This window comes from Carettochelys insculpta, chromosome 5, assembly GCF_033958435.1.
Source record: "Carettochelys insculpta isolate YL-2023 chromosome 5, ASM3395843v1, whole genome shotgun sequence".
Lineage (NCBI taxonomy): Eukaryota > Metazoa > Chordata > Testudines > Carettochelyidae > Carettochelys > Carettochelys insculpta.
In genome coordinates, this window is record NC_134141.1 from 23,955,929 (window position 1) to 23,978,743 (window position 22,815).

General features: G+C 44.4%; 1 protein-coding gene across 1 annotated transcript; it reads left to right on the top strand.

The window, feature by feature from the left end:
* The first annotated feature begins 1,215 nt into the window (after positions 1–1,215).
* On the top strand, positions 1,216–12,002 carry ZFAND5 (zinc finger AN1-type containing 5). Its single transcript, XM_074994767.1, has 6 exons — positions 1,216–1,530; positions 5,551–5,708; positions 6,133–6,241; positions 6,813–6,913; positions 9,968–10,093; positions 10,389–12,002. Exons 2-6 carry the CDS (start codon positions 5,558–5,560, stop codon positions 10,535–10,537), a joined length of 636 nt encoding a protein of 211 aa, XP_074850868.1. The 5' UTR covers positions 1,216–1,530; positions 5,551–5,557; the 3' UTR covers positions 10,538–12,002.
* Positions 12,003–22,815: the final 10,813 nt, after the last annotated feature.

The following is a 22,815-nucleotide window of genomic DNA, read 5'->3' on the forward strand; positions in this document are numbered from 1 at the left end:
GCAAGTCCCTTTCAATTCTGAAGAGTGACCTTCCTTGTGAACCCCTTGGTCTGTGTACACAGATGCACTCTGGCAGGATCTCAGGATGCTCTACAGTGTCCACAGCTGTGGTGCTACAGAAGTCCGGACCACATAGTATACAGTTGTAGCGCCATAGTGTAGGAGCTTCTGTCACTGATGAAAGAATTTTTTTTCCCCAGTGCTGCCATTTTGAAAAGATGGCTGGGCAGCTGAGAGCTGCATGTGGCTCTTTAAGCAGCCGTTTGCGGCTCCTGATGCTGCCACTGCTCACTCCTCCAGCCTACCACGCTTAAAGAGTAGGACTTAGTTTAATTGGTTTAAAGGCTGGCAGGAGGAGTTGTGGGAGGATTAAGCCTGGGGGGCATGAAGTGGGGGACGATTTGGGTCTGCGGGGGGGGTTAAGCCTGGGGCACTTTGGGGCTGCAGGAGTTTAGCCTGGGAGGTGGGGGGAGGCAGTTTGGGGCTTGCATGCCAGCACCGTTTTTTCTAGAAAAAAGCACTGGCTGCAGGGCCTGGGGCAGCTGCCCTGAACTGTCTTATGGAGGGGACAGACCTGTCTCTGTCCCGTGCACTGTGCAAACCTCACTCCTCACCACTGCCTCCACTCCACGCCCTTGGCATACTCCACTCCCACATGGCTGCCCAGCCCCAAGCACTGTGCTCACCCCGGCCCCCCTGGCTGCCCAGCCCCACGCACACACCCCATTTCTCCACTGCCCCATCCATCGTGGCCAACCGACCATGCCCATCGCTGCCCTGCCCCATGCACTGTGCACACCCCACCCCCAATGGCTACCCAGCCCCATGCACTGTGCCCCCTGCCTCAATGGCTACCCAGCCCTTCGCACTGTGCACATCCCCCATGTCTGTCCTGCCCCATGCACTGTGGTCAGCCTGCCCCGCCATGGCTGCCCTGCCTCATGCACTGTGCTGACCCCGCCCCCCCACATGGCCGATGCCGATTCCGATTCCGCCCCTCCTCGGGGGGAGGGACATGACCATGACGGCGACTGGGCAATGACAACTCCGCCGTTCTGCACACGGCCCCACAGCTTTCCCCGTCCCTCTGGCTTCGGTGACGTCACGAGGAGCCCCGCCCCTTCCTTCCTCGCCTTCTCTGCCTCCCTCCTCCCGCGCGCCAGTGACTCTACAGAGCTCGCGGCGGCGGCAGCGGCGCCGGTGGGTTTGAGCGGCCGCTTCGCGTCCAGCCGCCCCCTGTCCTCGGAACGGCGCGCGGCGGCGGCGCTTCCATCCGGCTTCGCGGCGCAGCAACAAGAGCCGGCCGGCGCCCGCGGGCTCGCCAAAGCCGCTCCCGACCTCCCTCCCCTACCCCCCCTCCCCCGCGCGGCTGCAGAAACAAAGGAGAGAAGCGGCGCGAGCGCCTCACCGGGCCGGGACTCGCCCAGCTCGCGCCGGGAGAGCCGTCCCCCCTCCCCCCCACCGCCTTTGTCCGCACGCGACGCGACGCGACCGACCGACCGCGGCCCTCGCCGGCAGCCTCCCGAGCAGGTCAGTGGCGTCCCGGCCTTTGCGTCCCCGCCGAGGGGGGGTGAGAGAGGGATGGTCGAGGGCCGCGCTCCGGGCTGCGTTGCGTGGAGAAGGGCCCGCAGAGCGCCCGGCCCTGGGGTGGGGGCCGCGCACGCGCCCTCTCCTCCCGGCGCTGGGGGACGCCCCGGGGGTCGCGGGTCGCGGCTGCTGGCAGAACAAAGAGCCGGGCGGGTCCTCGGGGGGGAGGCCGGCGCCGCACTAGCGAGCGGCTGGGCAGCGTGAGTCAGGGATTTTGAGGCCGGCCCGTGGCCGGGCGCGGAACTAGGCACACGGCCGCGCTTCTCCCGCCTGCCCGAGCTCCCCGGCCAGAGGCGCCTGGCGGCGCCCTTGCCTTTGTGTCCTTCGGTATGAGGCGGCTGCTCCCCTTGCTAAAGCGCCAAGTGCCCGGCTCGTCCCCGGCCTGGGGCTCCCTCCCCTGCAGGAGGCTGTCGGGATAAATAAGGATTGAGGTCAGCCAGCCCATTCTGCTCCGTTGCTGACGCAATTCCCGTGGATTCAGCATTGATTTAGTTATAGCTTTGGTTTTCCTCTTGTGTTTTCCCCCGTGAAGTCGCTTTTAAAACGAGAATTTATCCGGTGTTAGTGTTTTGATCAGTGAAGCACTTTTACATGGAGAGCTAAAGTTCATGGCTGCCACTTTTAAACCCATTCCAAGCAGCAATAATATAAAGCGGCTATGAAGTGAGCTGTATTTCACATCCATATGTTTCCTGTGATCTTCAGCTGCTTACGGATAGCTATCCAGTGTTTTCCCCTCCTTTTGTTTAACTTGTGTAACTAGATTATTGTAATATAATCAGTAACTGAGCTAATGGAAGTTGCAAAACAAACATAGTTCCCTATGTAATAGGAAAGAGCCAGGTCAACCAAGAATATCCTTAATCTTTTAGTCAGTTTCTTATTTGCGCTTAAAAAGGAGTAAACTGATGTGGATGCAAATGCTATTGTTGAAACTATCCATCCAAAAATACTGAGGGAGGTGAGGATGGGTGGGGAGTGTGGGTGCCTGTGCGTGCCAGAAGTAACAGCCATCTTTTGGGCCTCATATCACACTCAGTTGTGTCGGCTTTATGCTAAATGTTAGAAATGGGAATGGCTGATTGAGATGACTAGCCAATGATGCTGCGTTTTCTAAGTAGAATCTAAGAATGTCTGCCTCTCTTCAGAGAGGAGGCTGTACTCATCCTGTTAATTGGATTTTACAGTTCTCCATTACAGTGGGTGTATGCTTTGCTGCTTCAGTTCTGTGGGTTGTGTAGGAGTTGGCAACCTTTTGAGATATAAATAGAAGCTGATTTCAGAGGCCTCTGTTGACGAGGTTTTGTGTCTGAGCCTCTAGCTCAGCCTGTCACATTGCAGCCTTGTGACAGGCGGAAGCTAATGCATTCACCCATGTGACCCAAGCTTCTGAAGAATACTAAGGAAAAGAGGCACATGTGTATGCTGGCTTTCTATGGGAAAGAAATCACTGAATGTGTGGAGCAGATGACTGCTAAATTATAAAATCCCATCCTAGTTGGCAGTTGCTGATGTGTGATAAGCAAAAAATTGTTGTAAAGAGCTTTAAAGAATTAAGTTTATGAAACCCATGGTCATTTATACCTTTGTATTAATATACTGGGGAAGCACAAAACATAACTTTAGTTTCTGATTCTTACTAATGCATGATGTACTAGTCTTCATGCTTTTCAAAGGAAATGGTTAGTCAGGTGGTAATTTGGATCTGGTACAAGAAAAATGAAATGGCACAATTTCCTTAAGTCACTGGAGAATAACAACTTGCCCTTTTAATTGGGGGTACATATTTCTAGTTGAGAAAGAATGTGCTGACAGGAATCATGAAGGTTGTTTTATTTATATTCTATCAACAACTATTAAGACCTAAAACTAGATTTAAGTAGGAAGTGTTAAAACATGTTTCTAGCATATTAATTTTTAGGGAAACAAGTTGGACTACTGGAGAATCTAATGGATGCTGACCTCTTAGAATTATTAAAAGGGACACCACTCATTTAAAATTAGCCCATCCATCCTCTTGATTAAATTATAAAGATAAAAATTACTATGGATTGGGGAAAAAATAAGTCTTTCTGTATTTTTAGTTCACCTGGCAGCACTTTACATAATAGTCTGTCTCTGCTGTATTGCCAATCAGTTCCATCTGCATGGGTCCTTTTTAATTTTTAAAAGATTGGCAGGAGAAGTTTATGGCTTCTAGTCAAAAGTATTGAACTAGAGCTTTAGATCAAAAGATGTCAGAAACTACTTGAGTGACCTTGGGCAGGTCATCTATATTCTGTATCTCCATTCCAGATCTGGAATGGGTACATGTCATTGCTCCTTTCTGCTGCTTGGGTATGCCTTGTGTGTTTGTATGTTTTTTGGGTCAAGGATTGGTTTGTGTTTTTCCAGCACTTGTTGTAGAGGGCCTCGGTCTCCTATGGAGCCATACAATGATACAGTACTACAGTAGCTGAAACTACTCCAGAGTATTTCTAAAGGCCTACTGCCCATGGAAGTTGCAGACCTTTAATTTACTTAATGTATTTTGTGGTCCATAATAAGGACTTATTTATCAATTTATATCTTAGGTTGTTGTGTTGGATGTTAATAGAGAGGGAGACACAGTATGCCTCAAAAGGTATATTTTAAAATTGTTAGTGGCCTAGTGTAATATTTTCAACTTGCCCTAGATTTATAACAGATCACTTGATTATACTGTGCTCTGGTTATAATAGTGCTCTTGGGATCTGAGGATTTATCACTCTATCACATTTTCTACTAAACATGCTTTGTGGAGAGAAACCACTAGTGCAGAAGTGATATTTATATTGCTAATTTTTGCGGTTCATATTATGCAGAAGGTGAGGGGTTTTATTATCCAATGTCAAAATATGGATATCTTTTTGTAAACTCTTGAGCCACAGTACTTGGCTAAGCTTATGGAAATGAGATGGCAATGCAAATGGGTATAGGTTAGCAACAGAAGGCATCATTTCTTGTAAGATTTGTGTTGACTTATTGCAAATGGAACTTATAAAGCACTGAGACATTCATGATGTTTCAGAAATGCCAGTTGCAGCTGTAAGCTGTAGATTCTGCACACGTGCTGCTGCCAATTAACCCACAGTGTCAGCTTTCATACACCACAAGACTGCTCACTCTGTTTTGGAAATAACATCTATAGTTAGAAGGGCATATTGAAATAGACCATTTGCTAGACTTCCTTTGTTCTGCTTTTGTGAGTGTTTAACAAAAAATTTAATGTTCACTAATTCCACAAGTTACTGAGGTTATATCTACACCACAGCCAGGATCAACACCTTGAGATTGATATAGGGGTGGTTGATTTGGCAAGTCTAGTGAGGGCCTGTCAAATTGACCACAGCAGACTTCCATACTCCCCTTTTATGAAGGAGAGTAAGGTTGATGGGGGTTTTCCCATGTGTAACCCCTGCAGTAAGTTTGGACCTAAGATATGTCTCCTGAAAAGCCCACATGTCCTGTAAGCAGTAAAAGACATTTATTTGCTGTTTAGTTCACTGATAAATAGATAAATCAATTCTGGAAATAATATAGGGTACAAAGTGGCGTATTCAGAGTTGACTTCTTCAGGAATAGAAAATAGGCAAAGTGAGTGACAGGTAATGTATTGTAGTGGTTTTGGTTTGGGGTTTTTTACTGCTCAGTGACTAGGAAATCTCACTCACTCTATTCAGAATGGTGCATAATTATTTATACCCTTTTTTTTACAACATATCTGGCATCATTGAAATATTTCTGCTAGATTTTTATAAAGTTATACAAAAATCAGCATTCTCCATTAATGCAACTTTATGTAACACCCATATAGCCTTTGTTAAGAGTGACAACCATCTGTTTGTAGAAAAAATAAGTACTAATGCCTCTCCCATACCAATTGTTTTTATTTTTTTAAGTGATATGCCAGCTTCTAATGCAGTTCTCTGGTTTTATTTACAGTACAGAGATGGCTCAGGAGACAAACCAGACCCCAGGGCCTATGCTGTGTAGTACGGGATGTGGATTTTATGGGAATCCTAGGACAAATGGAATGTGTTCAGTCTGCTACAAAGAGCATCTTCAACGACAGCAAAATAGTGGCAGAATCAGCCCAATGGGTAAATTTTTATTAGATCATGCCTGAGAATCTGACAAGAATTCTAGAACAACTGTTGGAGGCAGGGATATCTGCGGTGACTGTACTGAAAAGAAGGAGTGATTTGGAGAGGGGTGATGAATGTTAAAGGAAATAATGCTTTTGTGGTTGGAAAAGAATAAAACTGTTCACTTGTACATTCTGGCAATACACGAGATTTGCTGCTCTACTCCATGTCCTTGCTGAGCAAATGATCACCTAAATATATGGATCAGTTAAGCTGTATTTCTGTGGCATGCAGTTTTCAAGAAACATGAAGCAATCTAACCAAATGTCAAGTAATTGAGTGAGAACAGCTAAACTAATATCATACAGAAGTATTCTTGAGTAGTTGATATATAAGTAAATGTACACTATAAATTAACTTTCACATTTCTGTTGTATAGGAACAGCCAGTGGTTCAAGCAGTCCTACGTCAGACTCTGCGTCAGTACAGAGAGCAGATGGTAGCTTAAACTGTGAAAGTGCTGCTGGCAGCACATCTGACAAATTAAGGTAAGTTGTAGATCACTGTTTTAAGGTTAAACTGAGTTAAATAACAAATAGAAGGCTCATTCTTAAAACCATCATGGCCTGGTCATACAGATATTGCCACCTTTATTATAGTTAGTTTCTGAAGAAATAAAGAGCTGATAGAGAAGTAGTATTGACAGATGCTTTATGAACTTAATTGAAGATGTAGTGGTAGCATTCGAGAATTCTGGTGTAAGTGTTATACAGGATTTAGCCTTGGATTCTTAGATGCTACAGAAAATACTATCTTGATTCTTAGCTGAGCAGCCGTTTGCTACATAGCTTCCTTAGCCTTTTAGAGTAGTATTTCTCAACCTCTTTCATACAAGAGACTGTCTTGCTGTCTTATCATGGAGATTTCGGACCAGCTGTTGAGAAATGCTTTTGTAGAGTGAATGAAGTTTTATAAAAAGAAAGATCTTCCATTACTTTGTTTTAAATATCTCCTAATGGCAAAACAAATATTTTAAACGTCTCCAAATATTTGGACAACACAAGCATTTACTGTAAACTCAAAACTAACACGAATTGCTTTTCTCATTGAACATAACAGAAATGTGCCTGTAGCTGCCTTGCCCGTTACACAGCAGATGACAGAAATGAGCATTTCAAGAGAGGAAAAAGTAACACCGAAAACAGAAACAACAGAGCCAGGTGTGCCTTCAAATTAACTGTGAATACAACTAGTGACATAACACAAGTTGACAGTTTGTATTTTACTTTCTCTTCCCCTGCCATCATAATACAAAGACTAAACGTGGCTGTCCAGCAAACTTGTGTACATCTGTAGTGCAAAGTTTGACATTTGGGCATAGACACAATTCCCATTTGATACAAGGGCAAGTTTGGCTCTCAAACTTAGTTTAAATTTTGAAACGCTTAGTACTGTACACTATTGTCTTTAGCGTCGCAACCAAAAAATACAGGGTGCTAAAATTGATTGAAATGTCTGTTTAAAATCTAGGAGTAGCTTTGTCTCAAATTGCTGATTTGTGGACATAAAAATGGCTTCTTGTATTCCAGCTGGATTAAAGGAGGAAATGTTTAAGTTGAATTTTATGGAAGTTGAATTATTATTGAACTTAACTGGCTAAATATTTAAGTGTATAGTTCTTGATTTAATCTAATCCAGAGCTGTGCTTAATGCCTGTGACAGAAATCTATTGAAGCACAGACTGATCAAGCACATGTGGGTGTAACTCATCCACTGTTCTTGAATTGGATTGAATTCAAAAGTTTGGGTGATTATACTGATAATCCAAGCAGTTACTTCAAAAGTTGTACTTTGAGAGGTTGCAGATACACCTTACGTGGTATTTTTAGATTAATGCTCTAAATTGTCTTTATTCTTTTTGTGACAACCAGGCTGGTAGAGTGCCCCGAGGGAATCAGTTGGGCAGCCCCTGGATCTCTTCTGGGTGGCTGCCCAAGTGCTCAGCTTACAGGGAACGCTGACAGGATACAGTCTTGTAACCAGCTGTAGGTTAAAAGGGCATCTTGCCTCCTGTCACAAAATGATATGTGGTTCTGGACTCAAGACACTAGACTTCCAAAGCAACAGGAGGAAGAAAAGCACCTATGTTTGGAGGGGGGGCTTAATATTCTCACTATTTGTCTTTACCCAATACCACTTCAGTTTTCTGGCAATTGAACTTCAGCCAGTTGCTCCTCTAGAAATATACCAAGGTATTGTGGCTGTTTAATTGCATTTGGGTGAAGTTTTGAGTGTCTGTGAATTTCAGGCACATCATATTGTGGCACCTCGCAATCATTTTCAGAAGTTGGAGAGTGGGTGACACTCCATAAACACAAAACAAACAGTCCTGTAGCACTTTAATGACAATCAGCGTATAAAGAAAGGGTACGCAAAAAGGGCTTATCTGCCTCTGTTCCAGTTTCAGTTAATTAAAACTTTTATCTGATATTTCCACCTGATTTGATTTGTCATTCAAACAGATTGTGAACTATTATATGCCATGTTCAGCTCCTGCCCTAATGCTTAGTATGTTGTTTTCAGATGTCTGTGTGGTTTTTTTTGTTTTGTTTTTAAATCTTCAGAATTCCTGGGTGTGAAGGGGAACCTGAAAGACATGATGGTTTTTGTCTGTCTGTGTTTGGGTGGGTGGGAGTTAGTAAAACATTTAATAAATACAATTCTTCATGCTAGTAAAACTGCATGTCACTTTTAGATGTAGTCCAAAAAAAGCTTATTAAATGAAAGTAGACTCAACTGGGACACCAAATGTTCATGGGGGATGCAACTGAAAACTGGCTTTAGAATATCAATTTAGTTATGCTACTTTTACTGCTGCACTAAATTCAACACAAGAATGTCTGTCTGGGCTCAGTGTGGACTGTTGCTCTAGTCTCAGTCACTGTAGGAGTGCTCGTATGGGACAGTGGTGAGCACTCATAGGCAAAGGTCTCTTCTCTGACTATGAATACAGCTCACAGCAGGGAACTGTAAACCAGGAGAGTAGTAATTCAGTAGTTTTCTCCAGTCTTGGGCTTGGCCTAAACTAGAAAATTAGGTTGGCACAACTCACTTGGAGATGTGAAAAATCCTTATCCCTGTGCAGGGTAGTTAAGCAATCCAAGTCCCTGTGTAGGCTGTGGTAGGTTTAATTGCTTTTTAGTTGCCCCCTCTTAGGGAGATGGATTACCTAAACTGACAAGCAAATCCCTTCTGTTGGTATAGGTAGTGCTACAGTGTAGATACTACTGTCTCATCTGGTTATTTCTGGTTTGGAATATATTGCAAACAGCAGTGGTTTAATCCGTGTACAGTTAACAGTAAGTTTTGTATACCTCAAAGCTTTTTAGGTTTAATTTCAAATATCAAACTTGCTTACAATGTCAATAGTTTAAAGAACAAGTATTCAAAATACTTTACCCATTAAACACCTCTCAAAGGAATACTAACAAGCACAACTATGCACTTATGTGACCTTTAAATTTAAACTTTCCTGTACCGCCGAGATAAGCACTCAAGTTGCATGTATCTCAGATTAACACGACTGAGTGGCAGGGAGCTGGTGCCTGGTTCCCTGGTCAGTTTCCCCACTCCTGTCAGTGGTGGCAGCTGAGAACCTGACTGGCAGCTGCTCCACTGAGAGGAGTGGGGAAAGTGACCAGTGCTGATGGTCAGTTTCTCCTGTCCTGTGAGTGGAGGGCAGCCCAGAGCCAGGTTCTCTGCTACCCACCACTCAGATGACAGCAAACTGACCAGCGCTGCTGCACTGGTCAGTTTCTTTGCTCCCCTAGGTTGCATGAACTTTGACTTTACATGGGGTTGCGTAAGAATGCAACCCCCATGTAAGTCTGGGGTCTACTGTACACATTAATAGACAAAGTAGATGTTATGGCTTACATATGTCTTACTATGCACTTAATAACACTGTCCGTGCATAGACTTCACTCCTTTAGATAGGTTAAATAACACCTACCCTTCTTTCCACTTTTTCCTTCTAAATACTGAATTGGCCATATTCCTGACTAGCAGCCTTGCACTTGGTCACAGCTGCATGTTTATAGCTAAAGGTATCAGTAGTAATATAAAATAACCTTGCTCGTGATATTGTGTAAATTATGAATTTTATGTAGCTTCTGGGAAAGGCTGTACCTATATTGAACAAATGTGTGAATTACTTGAAACTAAACTATAGCTCTCATTTAAGTTTGCACGGTTTTATTCTGTTTTTTCCACAGTTGTTACTCAACCAACTCCATCAGTATCTCAACCCAGTACTTCTCAGAATGAAGAGAGAGCTCCTGAAGTGCCCAAACCAAAGAAAAACAGATGTTTCATGTGCAGAAAGAAGGTTGGACTTACAGGTATATGGAAGGGATTTGTCAGTACTTCACAGCTTTTGTTAGTAGCACTTCCGTTTATTAGTTCTGAGTTGAACTTTGTATTTGGTATTTTGTAAAACTCACTTTGATAGGAAACATTCCAAAGTTTATTGGGGCAAGGCCCTTTGAAACGGCTGTTCTTTTGAAATGCATGGAATCTTTGTTCTTCCCATATTCTTTGCAGGACAACTGTAAATGTTTCTTTGTGGTGACAAAGCTTTAAAATCATAGTTTAGCTAGAAATGAAACTTACCCTACTTCCTTTTGTTTTGTGCAGGGTTTGACTGCCGATGTGGAAACTTGTTTTGTGGACTTCACCGTTACTCTGACAAGCACAACTGCCCTTATGATTACAAAGCAGAAGCTGCAGCTAAAATCAGGAAAGAAAATCCAGTTGTTGTGGCTGAAAAAATCCAGAGAATATAAATTAACCTACTTGTGAAAAGACTGACTTGGTTTTTATTTTAATATATCCTAGGAAAACATTAAAGAGCAGATGCATGGCCATTTTCTTTTGATGTTCTCCAGAGTTTTACTTTAGTCTTGTCTGTCTTATTGGTATTTCTGGATGTTTGGGTGTTTGTTACAGGCAGAATTAGATAGATACAGCCCTTTTAAAATGTATATGCCCTCCCCAGAATTAAATTGGATTACTTATGACCTGCACAGGAAGATAGAAGTGCACAGAGGACAAATTTTGTAGTTCGTGTGCCAAATCTACATGTCTTCAGCAGATCTGCCTTTTGGGAATGTAATAATATATTATGTTTTGATTTAGTGTTATGTGATCATTTGGAGGGAAAACCTGTACCAGAACAATGTTGGCAGTCTACTTCTACCATAGTCAAATTCTAATTTTAATTTCCACAATTTGTTTTGAACACATAAGTTTACATAGACAATCCATCTTTCAATGAGGAATGTTGGTGCCATATTTAAGATAAAGTTGTTTAAAAATGCTTTGGGAAAAGTGAGAAATGCTGGGACACAAAGGAGTGAACAATCCTGGAAATGACTACATTAAATAGTTCAGAATAACAAAGCAGGTTCCCAAAGGATGTGTCCTTTTAGAAACTTCATTAACTGGCCTGCAGCAGAACATTTGTCTGCTTTGCTCTTGCATAGTTAAAAATGTTGTGTAGCATAACGCTGTAAGATTATTTACAGAAAGGGGGAGCTATTTTTAGATTTACTACTGCAGTTCTCTCAAGTAACGATGTTTGAGTCTAAGTTGCAAATATACTTAAGCAGTTTAATTTTTCACATATCTTTGTGTTGAGTTCAAGAGAATAAGATTTTTCATTTCATAGTTTTTTCAGATGTAATTAGATGGCACCATTCTGCATGGAAAATCATACCCAACATGGCTGCTGTAGACTTAAGTGGTACCTGGCACCACGCTGAGGGCTGCTTTATCATTTTTTAATTGTATTTGGGTGTAGGACTATAGTGTTCTTGGGTGTATTGCATGGGCTGAATTATCTACAGCATTGTACAATAACTCTAGAAAAGGCAGTATACTTCACTGATGCTTGTCCGGTAATATCACTTCTGTGTTATAATGGAAGTTTTTTGTGATGTATGAGACTTGTGTTTTTTTTATATAAACCAGTACAGTTTAGACTAGTGTTGTGGTAATTAATGCCTGTTCTCATCTGTAAATAGTAAACTATGTACACAAGGCGCAACTTCTGATTTTTATTGCAGTGTTCAGTCTTGGTTTTTCTTCACTATTAAAAGCATTGGGTTTTTTGCTTTACCTTTGTCCTTCAGTTCTGAGTTATTAGATATGCAAATGTGTACAGATAGTTCATATTTATGTATGCACATAATCATGCTACCCAGCATCTATGCTATATTGTATTATGTAAATAATAAAATCATGTACAGAGGATAATTTTTTTGTTAGAGTTCATTGGGTTTTGAGTTATTGGGGAACCTAAGGCTGTCTTATGGGTAGGGGAAGGACTGCAACTAGTCAAAGTAGAAACTGAGTCTGCTCACGAAAGCTCATGCTCAAAACTCTTCTCTTAGTCTATAAGGTGCCACAGGACCCTTTGTTGCTGTTATGTGGATGTATGTGGCTTTCTATATGCCTTCATATTTCTAACCTGTTTGGCTTTCATTTACCAATTGAAGATGGCTCCTTTTGGGTGAAAAGCATGGCAGATGGAATACAAACTAATTTTCTGGTGGCCAGATAATTTCACCAAATAAAAGAAACCTCATGACTACAGGAAAGGAGGAGAGCATTAGCTGTGAACTTACAGGCTTTCTTGTTGCTTTGCCTTCACATCTATTTCCAGTGGATCTCTGGGACCACATACAACTGTAATTAGTATACTGTACAGCACCATTCAATCTAGACCTCTGAAAGCAGGATGAAATGTGGATTTCAAACGTGGGGCTGAGAATTGTTGGTATACGTTGCACAAGGTAACTTCTTGGAAAGAGGCAGTCTTCACCAATGGATAACGCATAGAAACTTCTTTTAATGGAAACAGAGTTGTCGTCCAGCCAGCCTACTGATTCTGCATGTGCTTGCTTATTGTTGTTGCTCATTTTTATGACATGGGACAAATTCTTGCTCTTGAGCGTCACATGCCAAGATGAGGATGATCTATTAGTAGAAGCCAAATCGGACGACACAGACAGTGAAAAGCATTTCTCCAGCCCTGGAATTTAAAGTAAAAAGCATAACCCAGATCTGTTACCTCCTGAGAAGTAGAGATTTGCAGATGGATATTTGAAGAGAATTCAGGTTGTGAGTTGGATAGGGAACCTAGACCATTCTTGATGGCATAAATATAGTGAGTGAAGATGTCAGTAAAGTCATGGGTTAGTATAACTTATGGGGGAGGGTTATATGAGGAAGTATGGGGGCACTAGAATTAAGCATATGTGAGTTGAAAGTCATGTTTCTCAAATCCCTGAAAGTCTTTTACATTACTTCTCCTTCTTTCTCAAATGCCCCTTGACTTGTAAGATGACAAAGTATAATATGTGGGAGAGATGGGACTAGTGGGAGAGGAGTAAAAATCCCCCACACTGCTCTATCCAATCACTTACGAAAGCTCACCTAAAACTATTTTGCTAGTCTTTAAAGTACTACTTGACTGCTTTTTGTTTTGATAGTGTGTAGACTAGCACGGCTCCCTCTGTTACTATTTTAAGCTTGTTTACAGGTGGGTTTTGAATATATATGACCATTACATGGGGCTGTTTTCAGCTTTTTAAGAAAGTGAGCAGGTTGATACCACTTTAGATAAAAACTAACAGCAAACTCAAGTGTTGCCCCAAAAATGTTCTAAAAAATGGAAAAAATGTAAGCATGATCGACCTCCTAATTGAAATCTCAGTATGGAATACAAAGAAAACAGTATCGGAAGGGTAGCCTCAGGTGCTTAAAAGTTAATCTGGACAAAACTAGAAAAGTACTGTTTCACAATCCAGCATTAGCAAAGCCCAGGACAAGTGTTTGGCTCTTTTGTAAGGTCAACTAAGAGTAATCAACCTTAATGGATGTTAAATTGCCAAACTAGCCATATAATTAGATTATCTGTATTGATCAATCTTCAGATTTAAGGTGGCAGACAGAAGCAGGAATACAGCCTACCAAGAATGAAAGCTGATCACTTAATACTAGACTAAGTTTTTTGTCAGCATACATGTCAAATGTTAACTGCAGAGTGCAATAAAAATGTAGTCCTAGAGATGTTTTGTTTTAAAATGTCCAATGAGGTAAATTGATCATAGTGGTGACCCATACTTGTTAATGCTGTGCAAAACAGGAAGATGTGGAGGGAATATGTACGTGGTCAGGTTGATGATTAGCACGTTTTGAGAAATCTAGGTTCCTTTCCTAAAGCATCCATATTACTTAAAGTGTCTAGGGGTCTGTACCCTGGCAGGCTTTTTGGCAAGTTTCTGCAACACTCCCTAGTTGCTATAAGGGTTTTTTTTTTTCCTTCCCTAAATCTTGCTGATTGTCAGCTGGCATGCTGGCCTTTATGGATGTTTGGAACAAAACAAGGCTGCAAAACCCTAGAAACCTTCTGTACTTGGTGTGTTGGAAATGCTTCCTATTAGGATATAGCACCAAAGTGCACAGTCACAAATATTTTACATAAATCCACGAAAAGATTTTATAAGTACGGGTTTAGACATTTAGTTGTTCACTTAGGCATCAAATAGATTTGGGTTTGTTCCATGTATATGTAGAATAATGACTAGGTGCGTTTTCCTAGATTGCTAGCAAATGGGGCTTTCCCTTTCAAACATAGAATGAAAAGTCCATGTTCTAAATTCTTAAATTGGCCTGCAGGCTGCTATGATTTAACAGTGTTAAATCACAGAAGCAATCCCTCTCTTGCTTTATGCTGTAGACCTAGCTACTGCTGCTCCAGGAGATGGATAAACTGTAGTCATGGGAGCACCCTTCCCTTTGCTGTAGTGTCTACCACTGGTTCTCAACCTGTTTCCCTATGATGGGCAACATCGATACTGATGATGTCATGTGGGCCACAGGCTGAGAACCTGAAATAGGGAAAGAGAAACTGATAAATCAGAAATATAGGTATATGGCTATGTCTACACTAGCCAAAAACTTTGAAACTGGTATGCAAATGGCCATTTCGAAGTTTACTAATGAAGTGCTGAAATACATATTCAGCACCTCATTAGTATGCCAGTGGCCGTGGCACTTCAAAAATGACGCAGCCCACCGCCGCACAGCTCATCCAGACGGGGCTCCTTTTCGAAAGGACCCCAACTACTTCAAAGTGCTGCGGCTGCCCTTATGGTAATGAGGTGCTGAATGTATTTCAATGCTTCATTAGTAAACTTCAAAATGGCCATTTGCATGGCCATTTTGAAGGTTTTGGCTAGTGTAGACACAGCCTATATGTGGCATTTATATGTATTGCTGTGTTCTCTAGTTAAACCCAGTTAAAGCTACCTTTTTAATAAACCTACTTTGTTTTAGAAGTGCTCAACTGCTATGAAGTTAACCGGGCTGGTGATTTAAACTAGCACTGGGCTGCATTTCTTCATTGGCTGTATGGTATCTGAAATTCCTCTGAGTAGTGTCAGACTGCATATCAGGTGTGACGCTCTCTTCCAAGGGACTCAATGATTGGACTGTAGCTATTGTTAACCTATAAAGTGAAGTTAGGACTGCCATAGCCCAGAGGAGAATGGGTGCAAAGGTGCTGGTATTAGGGAAATAACAGACTTAACAAGAATTCGCTCTTGAGGGAGGCAGGGGCTAGCACAGTAAATTACCAGAGCTGCATCAGAAGGAGTATGCAAATGCAGCTGATCAAAAATGCAAATGATGCACTAATTTGTGTATTTCACACCTCATTTGCATAATGGTGACCACTTGCTGTTCAGGGAGTGCTGTTTGGGAGAGGGGAGCAAAAAAACTGTGTGGATGGGGTTCCTTTGAAAATAAACACCATTTTCAAAAGAGCCTTTCTTCCTATTTTCTTTCAGGAAGATGCAGCTCATATGAACAGTTTTGCAGGGCAGCAATCTTGAGCATCCCTGGATACATTGAAATGTATCAAACAACAAGAAGTCTTGTGGCACCTTATAGACTAACATTTTGGAGCATAAGCTTTTGTGGGCAAAGACTCGCTTCACCAGATGCATGAGTGGGGTGGGTGGCTTCAGAGGGGTATTTAAAGAAGGGGGTCCCGGGGAGGGGAAGTTTTCTCTGGGACCCCATTCTTTAAATACCCCTCTGAAACCACACTCATGCATCTGATGAAGCAGGTCTTTGCTCACAAAAGCTTATGCTCCAAAATATGTTAGTTTATAAGGTGCCACAAGACTTCTTGTTCTTGAAGCTACAGACTAACATGCCTACCTCTCTGATAGTTGAAATCTATCAGCATTATAGAATTTTGTAAATCAGGTGAAGCAGACTGTATCAGGAGCGTGCTGTGCCTGATCTCATCCTGATTGTGATAGGAGGAAGGTACTGCTACAAAATTGTCATTGAATTTATGGACATACCTGCTTAGAATGAGGAATATTTGTCTTGTTTACCTGTAAATTTTATTCTGTGCTGGGAGATAAGGCCATAAATTTATCTCACCTGTACTTTCCATCTTCTGAGATGTTGGTTTTGTTTTTTTTTTTAATAGAGATGGGGCGGGAGGGGGAAGAGACCCAATTTTAGAGAAATCAGATTGGTAACTGTATACTTAGAGCTAATCCATGACCCAGTTAATGTTTTTGTCAGTTTAGCCAGCTTTACTTCCTAATGTGTTCGGCAGATTTATGAGATAATGTTAAAATGTTTTTGAAAGAATGTTTTATTCAGATGTAACAGTTATCTGTTTTTGGAAGCAACTCTCTGGAGGGCTCCTAAGGGGGAGAAGTTAGTCAACCCAGCCAATCAAATACAGCTGCCTCTGCCTCCTGGAGTGTGGTTCCGAGTTAACTCATAACTCCTGAATTAATGGATGTAGACTCCTTGCCAAACAAAAATATCTGGGTGCATCAAATGGTGGAGTTGCAAGGAAACACTAATCAAATCTGCCAGAGAATGTGGATGCATATGTATGTGTACAGCATGAGGAGTTATATAAATATTAGTATGACTTTGGGAAGAGCACATTAGTCAAAAATGTAAATAAAACTTGTATATTACAACACACTTATGTACCAAATGCTGTAAATGTCATATTCCTCAGGCTCATTCAACCAAAGCTCAGTTACAAGCTAACTGTATAATGTGAGGCAAAGGATGCAGAGACAAATTCCATAACACTTGTTGTTCTTCGAGTGGTCCCCGTGGGTGCTCCACAGTAGGTGTCGGGCTCGCCCCAGCAGCGCAGCTCGGAAAATCTTCAGCAGTCTCCATCAGGTCACGCATGCGCCGATGCGTGTCAGCTCTTCGCGCGCTTACGGTCACGTGCACGATCCGGTCCCCGCCAGTTCCTTCTCAACTGCCAACGGCTGCAGATGGAATCCTCTCTGGCTCCAACGCCTGAGACAGATAAATCTTATTTTTTTCTCGTGTTAATAGTTAACAGTTCATAGTTAGCAGTTCTATAGTTGTTATAGTTACTCTGTTAAAAGTTGTTAAAAGTTAAAGACTATCTTAAAACCGCAGCGGCCGCCTCTGGGCGGGCCCGCTGCTTTTGTTTATCGGCCTTCAAAGGCCAACGGTTATTAACATCACCTAACAGACTGTTAAGTGTGCTATTAGCACCTAAGGACTCAGAGTTAAGTTTTAACAATGCCATCCCCTGGCTTTAAGAAGTGTGAATTTTGCCGTGAGGCCATGCCTGCTTCAGATGGCCATAGCAGATGCATACGGTGCCTTGGGGAGACGCACATTCCCCAGAAGTGCTCCCATTATTCCAAGTTGACTAATAGAGCTAGAAAAGATAGAGAAATGAGGCTGAAGATGCTGTTAGTTGACAAAGCACTTCAGCCTGCCTCATCAGAGGCAACGCATGTGGAGGGCTCTTCAGGACCGCACAAGAGGAAGGCTGCCTCTTTGACCTTCTCTGCGCAGAAGAAAAGAAGAGCCTCGCCTACTCGATCCCTGCCCCTTACTGTTGGGAGCAGGACGAGTGTAACAAAGGGCCTGCGCACGCTGGCTTCCTCCACTGGTAAAGCCGCAGCGCATGCAACCACTCAAGGCCCTGCAGCTACCAGGGAGACGGCACCGAGAGCCGTGCGGGCACTAGTCAGTCTGGCACCGGCTACTGCGGCACCTATCGAGACTTCCCCAGAGGCACCGGGATCGACGGCACCGGGAGCAGTGGAAATCAGCATGACACCTGCTCCGGTACCAAGTTCACCGACAAGACCACCCGAGAGGGTAAAGGCTAAAACGAAGACCAGGCACCGCAGCCCCTCTCCTGAGGTAATTGCGCTGCCTCTGTCACCACGATCACCACCAGAGATTCGACGGGCAGCAACACCTTCAGCCTGCCACAGACGTCCTTCTCCTTTTCTTCGGAGTCCATCCCAGGGGTCTGCACGCTTTTCTCCATCATCTAGCAGAGATCCCTACGAGTCTTCTCACAGAGGCTCTCCTCGTACGTCGGTATCATCTTGGAGGTCTCGACATTCCAGGCACCACCCTTACATCCTTGGGTCATGGTCCAGGTCTCCATCGCCGGGCCCCTGTCCCTGTTGCTATGACCGCCATCATTATGCAGGGCGTCAGCATAGGAGGTCGACGTCTCACTATGGATCCCCGTCGACCACCCCTCAACACCACTTTGTTCTGCTTCCACCTGGGGGAACACCACGAGTTCCCCAATCAGAGGCTGCGTCTAAAGACATTGAACCCCACCTCGAAATTCCACAAAAGCAATCACATCAATACAGCCAGGATCCAGAGGAATTGGAGGAGAGAGACCATAGTGATGCCTCCTCATCCTCACCAGACGAGGCCATGGTCCCTGGAGACATTTCTCCCCTAGATGACCTGAAACAGTTCCAGGAGCTGTTCAAACGAGTAGCTCAATCCTAAGATATTCAAGTGGCGGAGGTGCAGGAGAAACACCACAGACTCCTTAAAAACCTCAGGCCTCCATCTTCTTCTAAAATTGCTATTCCTCTGGACGATGCAATCATGGAGGCAGCCACTAATATATGGCAGACTCCAGCATCCGCTCCTCCTACCAACAAAAGAGCGGACAAAAAGTACTTCGTCCCTGTGAAAGGTATGGAATTTCTATTTAGTCATCCACAGCCAAATTCACTAGTGGTTGAATCGTCCCAACACAGGTCCAAATCGTCCCAGTACAAATCTGGGGGATTGGACAAGGACATAAAGAAGCTGGATCTTCTGGGTAGAAAAGCCTACTCCTCCTCTACTCTGTTGCTCCGCATGGCCAACTATGCTGCTCATTTGTCGAATCACAATTTTGACAACTATTCCAAGCTTACTGCCCTCATGGATTTCCTTCTGGAGGATAAAAGGCCAATTCTCAAGGCAATTGTGCAAGAGGGCTATGCGGCTTCTCGAGAGGGCGTGCAGATTGCACTGAATGTGGCGGACACAGCAGCCCGCGCCGTGGCCACTGCAGTGGTAATGCGGAGAGAGTCATGACTTCACACATCCGGCATTCCAAAGGAGTTACAGGTCAAAATTGTAGACCTCCCCTTCGACAAAATAAAATTGTTTGCTGAATCGACCGACTCAGTCCTACACTCGAGCAAAGATTCCAGAGCGACACTTCGGACTTTGGGGATATATACCCCACCGTTCAGAAGGAAGAAATTTTATCCTCAGCAACGCCGTTATGGTTACCAACAGCAACGTACCCAATTTCAACGGGGGTATGATCAGGGAAGTCATCAACAAACACATTATACGGGCCCTAGGTGCCGGCTTCAGCAGGGCAACGCCTCCGCAGGGCAAAGTGCAAGACAGCAAGTTTGACGGGTATGTCGAGGGCCACGAAGCCAAGACCGTACCTCAGTGCCAATCTCAGTACATGTTCCATCACCGACTCAAGCCATTTTACCCACAATGGAAAAGCATCACGTCGGACAAGTGGGTATTGGAGATTGTAAACACGGGATACACAATCCCCTTCCAGTCTTTACCTCCACCAAATCCTCCCACCACACCCCTTCTCAGAGAGCCCTCTCACCTACCGGAATTAAGGCGGGAGGTGGACCACCTCCTATTCATAGGGGCGGTGGAGAGAGTACCGGAACAATTTCAAGGCAAAGAGTTCTACTCCAGGTATTTCCTGATGGAAAAGAAGACAGGAGGGTGGAGACCCATTTTGGATCTACGCGCACTGAACCAGTACCTACGCAAACAGCGCTTCAAAATGACTATGATGGCTTCGATAATCACGGCACTAGACCATGGCGATTGGTTTGCAGCCCTCTACTTACAGAATGCGTATTTTCATATCGCAATTCATCCAGCCCACAGGCGTTTCCTCCGGTTCGTTGTGGGCACAGATTATTTCCAGTACAGAGTCCTCCCATTCAGACTCTCTTCAGCACCCAGAGTCTTCACCAAGACCTTAGCGGTGGTGTCAGCATACCTACACAGACAGGGAGTTTTCATTTTCCCGTACCTGGACGATTGCCTGCTAAAGGGAACTTCCCGGGCGGAGGTATTACGGATGATACACATCACCACAAAAACATATACCTCACTGGGCCTCATCATCAATTGCTCAAAGTCAAAGACCGACCCCACGCAAAATATAGAGTTTATAGGGGCTCGGATAGACTCAGTCACATCAAGGGTGTATTTACCCGAGGCTCGTTTTCATGCCATCAAATCTCTCGTACAACTACTAACGTACAGCCCCACTGTTCCAGTTCTCACGTGCTTACAGCTGTTGGGGCATATGGCAACCACCACGTTTGTGGTGCAAAACACCAGGCTGCATATGTGAGGATTACAGCATTGGTTGGCAACCGTATACAAACCCTCAATCCACACCGTCCACAAGAGGGTGTCACTTACAACAGAGGCACGAAGCTCACTAACATGGTGGGGAAACCCCAAGAATCTCCTAACAGGGGTGCCCTTCCGCCAACCGCAAATTACTGTGTTGATTACAACAGATGCCTCCCATATGGGATGGGGGGGCTCACATGGACAACAAAACCACTCAAGGATTATGGTCCCCCGCAGAGAAGACACTGCACATAAACATATTAGAACTCAGGGCAGCGTTCAAAGCGTGCAGGCATTTTCACAATTATCTGCGTGGAAAAATAGTCGGCATGAATACCGACAACACCACCACCATGTTTTATATAAACCGACAGGGGGGAGCCAGGTCTCGTACGCTTTGTGCGGAGGCGGTCCGATTCTGGAACTGGTGCATTGCCAACAATATAATCATAAAGTCTTCATACCTACCGGGGGTCCACGTCAAGGCGGACCAACTCAGCAGACACTTTGCGCCCACTCACGAGTGGCAGATCCGTTCAGACCTACTTCACCAGGTGTTCCGCAGATGGGGTTTTCCCCAAATCGACTTGTTCGCCACCCGAGAAAACAAGAAACGTCCCCAATACTGCTCCAGAGCGGGCATGGGACCGGAGTCTTTGGGGGATGCCTTCATGATCCCATGGAAGGGCCCTCTACTTTATGCGTTTCCCTCCCACGACACTTATACACAAGGTCTTGGAGAAGGCCAGAAGGGAGAAAGCACGCATGATACTCATAGTCCAAACCTGGGACCGGCAACAGTGGTTCCCATTGCTCTTGCGCATGGCTCAATGTCGGCCATTTCCCCTACCAACAGTACCGGACATTCTCACTCAGGCTCGGGGGTCAATACTGCACCCGCACCCGAAGAGACTTCGGCTACAAGCATGGCTAATCCATGGCTAAGCGCCTTAGAGACTACATGCTCAGAGGGAGTACAAGTCCTTGAATGTAGTCGGAGAACTTCCACCAGAAAGACTTATCAGCACAAATGGTTGCGTTTTTCCGAATGGTGTTCCTCCAGGCAACTAATACCCCAGGACGCCACCATACCTACGATTCTGGATTATTTGCTACAACTCAAACAAAACGGACTTTCGCTATCCTCTATAAAGGTGCATCTGGCGGCTATATCAGCGTTTCGGCATGAAGAGGATGGATCAACCACATTTTCCCATCCTGTTGTCTCGCATTTCCTAAAGGGGTTGGTGAATCTGTACCCCCCTCGGAAACCAATACCGCTGTCATGGAGTTTAGACCTAGTTCTACACACCCTCTCGGGACCGCCCTTTGAACCATTGGCTACGGTCCCCCTTCGACTACTTACTATTAAAACGACTTTCCTCCTGGCAATCACGTCAGCTCGCAGAGTGAGTGAGCTCGCAGCCATAATGTCCACACCACCCTGCACGATTTTCTCAAAAGAAGCGGTGGTCTTACGATTACACCCAGCCTTCATTCCGAAGGTCTCTTCAGACTTTCATATCAACGAACCAATAGTGCTGCCCTCATTCTATCCTAAGCCTCACAACTCAAATGAAGAGGCACGGTTGCACTTACTTGACGTAAGAAGGGCACTGGCCTTCTACATCAATAGAACTAAACCTTTCTGGAAAACGGACAGACTCCTGGTGTCCATTGCATCCAGGTCAAAAGGAGAAGCGCTATCTTCACAGAGGATTTCAAATCACATTGTGTCTTGCATAAGACTGTGTTACAAGATTTGCAAGACTCCTCTGCCAGTTCCGCCAAGAGCCCACTCTACTAGGGCGATGGCAGCATCAACGGCCTTCTTCAAAGGCATCGCGCTGAGAGATATCTGCAGAGCGGCGACGTGGTCTTCCTATGACACCTTCACCAAGCACTACGCCATGCACAGGATGCTTGATGAGGATACACGCCTGTCGACAGCAGTCCTTTCACGGGCAAGCTGCGCATAAATCGGGTACCCACCTCCTTTTTCGGGGGGGGTTACTGCTGGGTAGTCACCTACTGTGGAGCACCCACGGGGACCACTCGAAGAAGAAAGAGAAGTTACTCACCTGTGTAGTAATGATGGTTCTTCAAGATGTGTCCCCGTGGGTGCTCCACTACCCACCTGTTCCTCCCCACTTCAGAGCTCTGTTTGTGTGTTTTTCAGGGGCGTCCGGAGCGGTTGATCAGGAACTGGCAGGGACCGGATCACGCACGTGACCGTAAGCACACGAAGAGCCGACGCGCATCGGCGCATGCACGACCCGACGGAGACTGCTGAAGATTT

Excerpts from the sequence above, each read along its gene's own strand:
- ZFAND5 (XM_074994767.1), top strand. The coding sequence starts at position 5,558 with ATGGCTCAGGAGACAAACCAGACCCCAGGGCCTATGCTGTGTAGTACG. Across the intron at positions 6,242-6,812 it reads AGCACATCTGACAAATTAAG|AAATGTGCCTGTAGCTGCCT; the intron begins GTAAGTTGTAGA and ends TGAACATAACAG. Across the intron at positions 6,914-9,967 it reads AACAGAAACAACAGAGCCAG|TTGTTACTCAACCAACTCCA; the intron begins GTGTGCCTTCAA and ends TTTTTTCCACAG.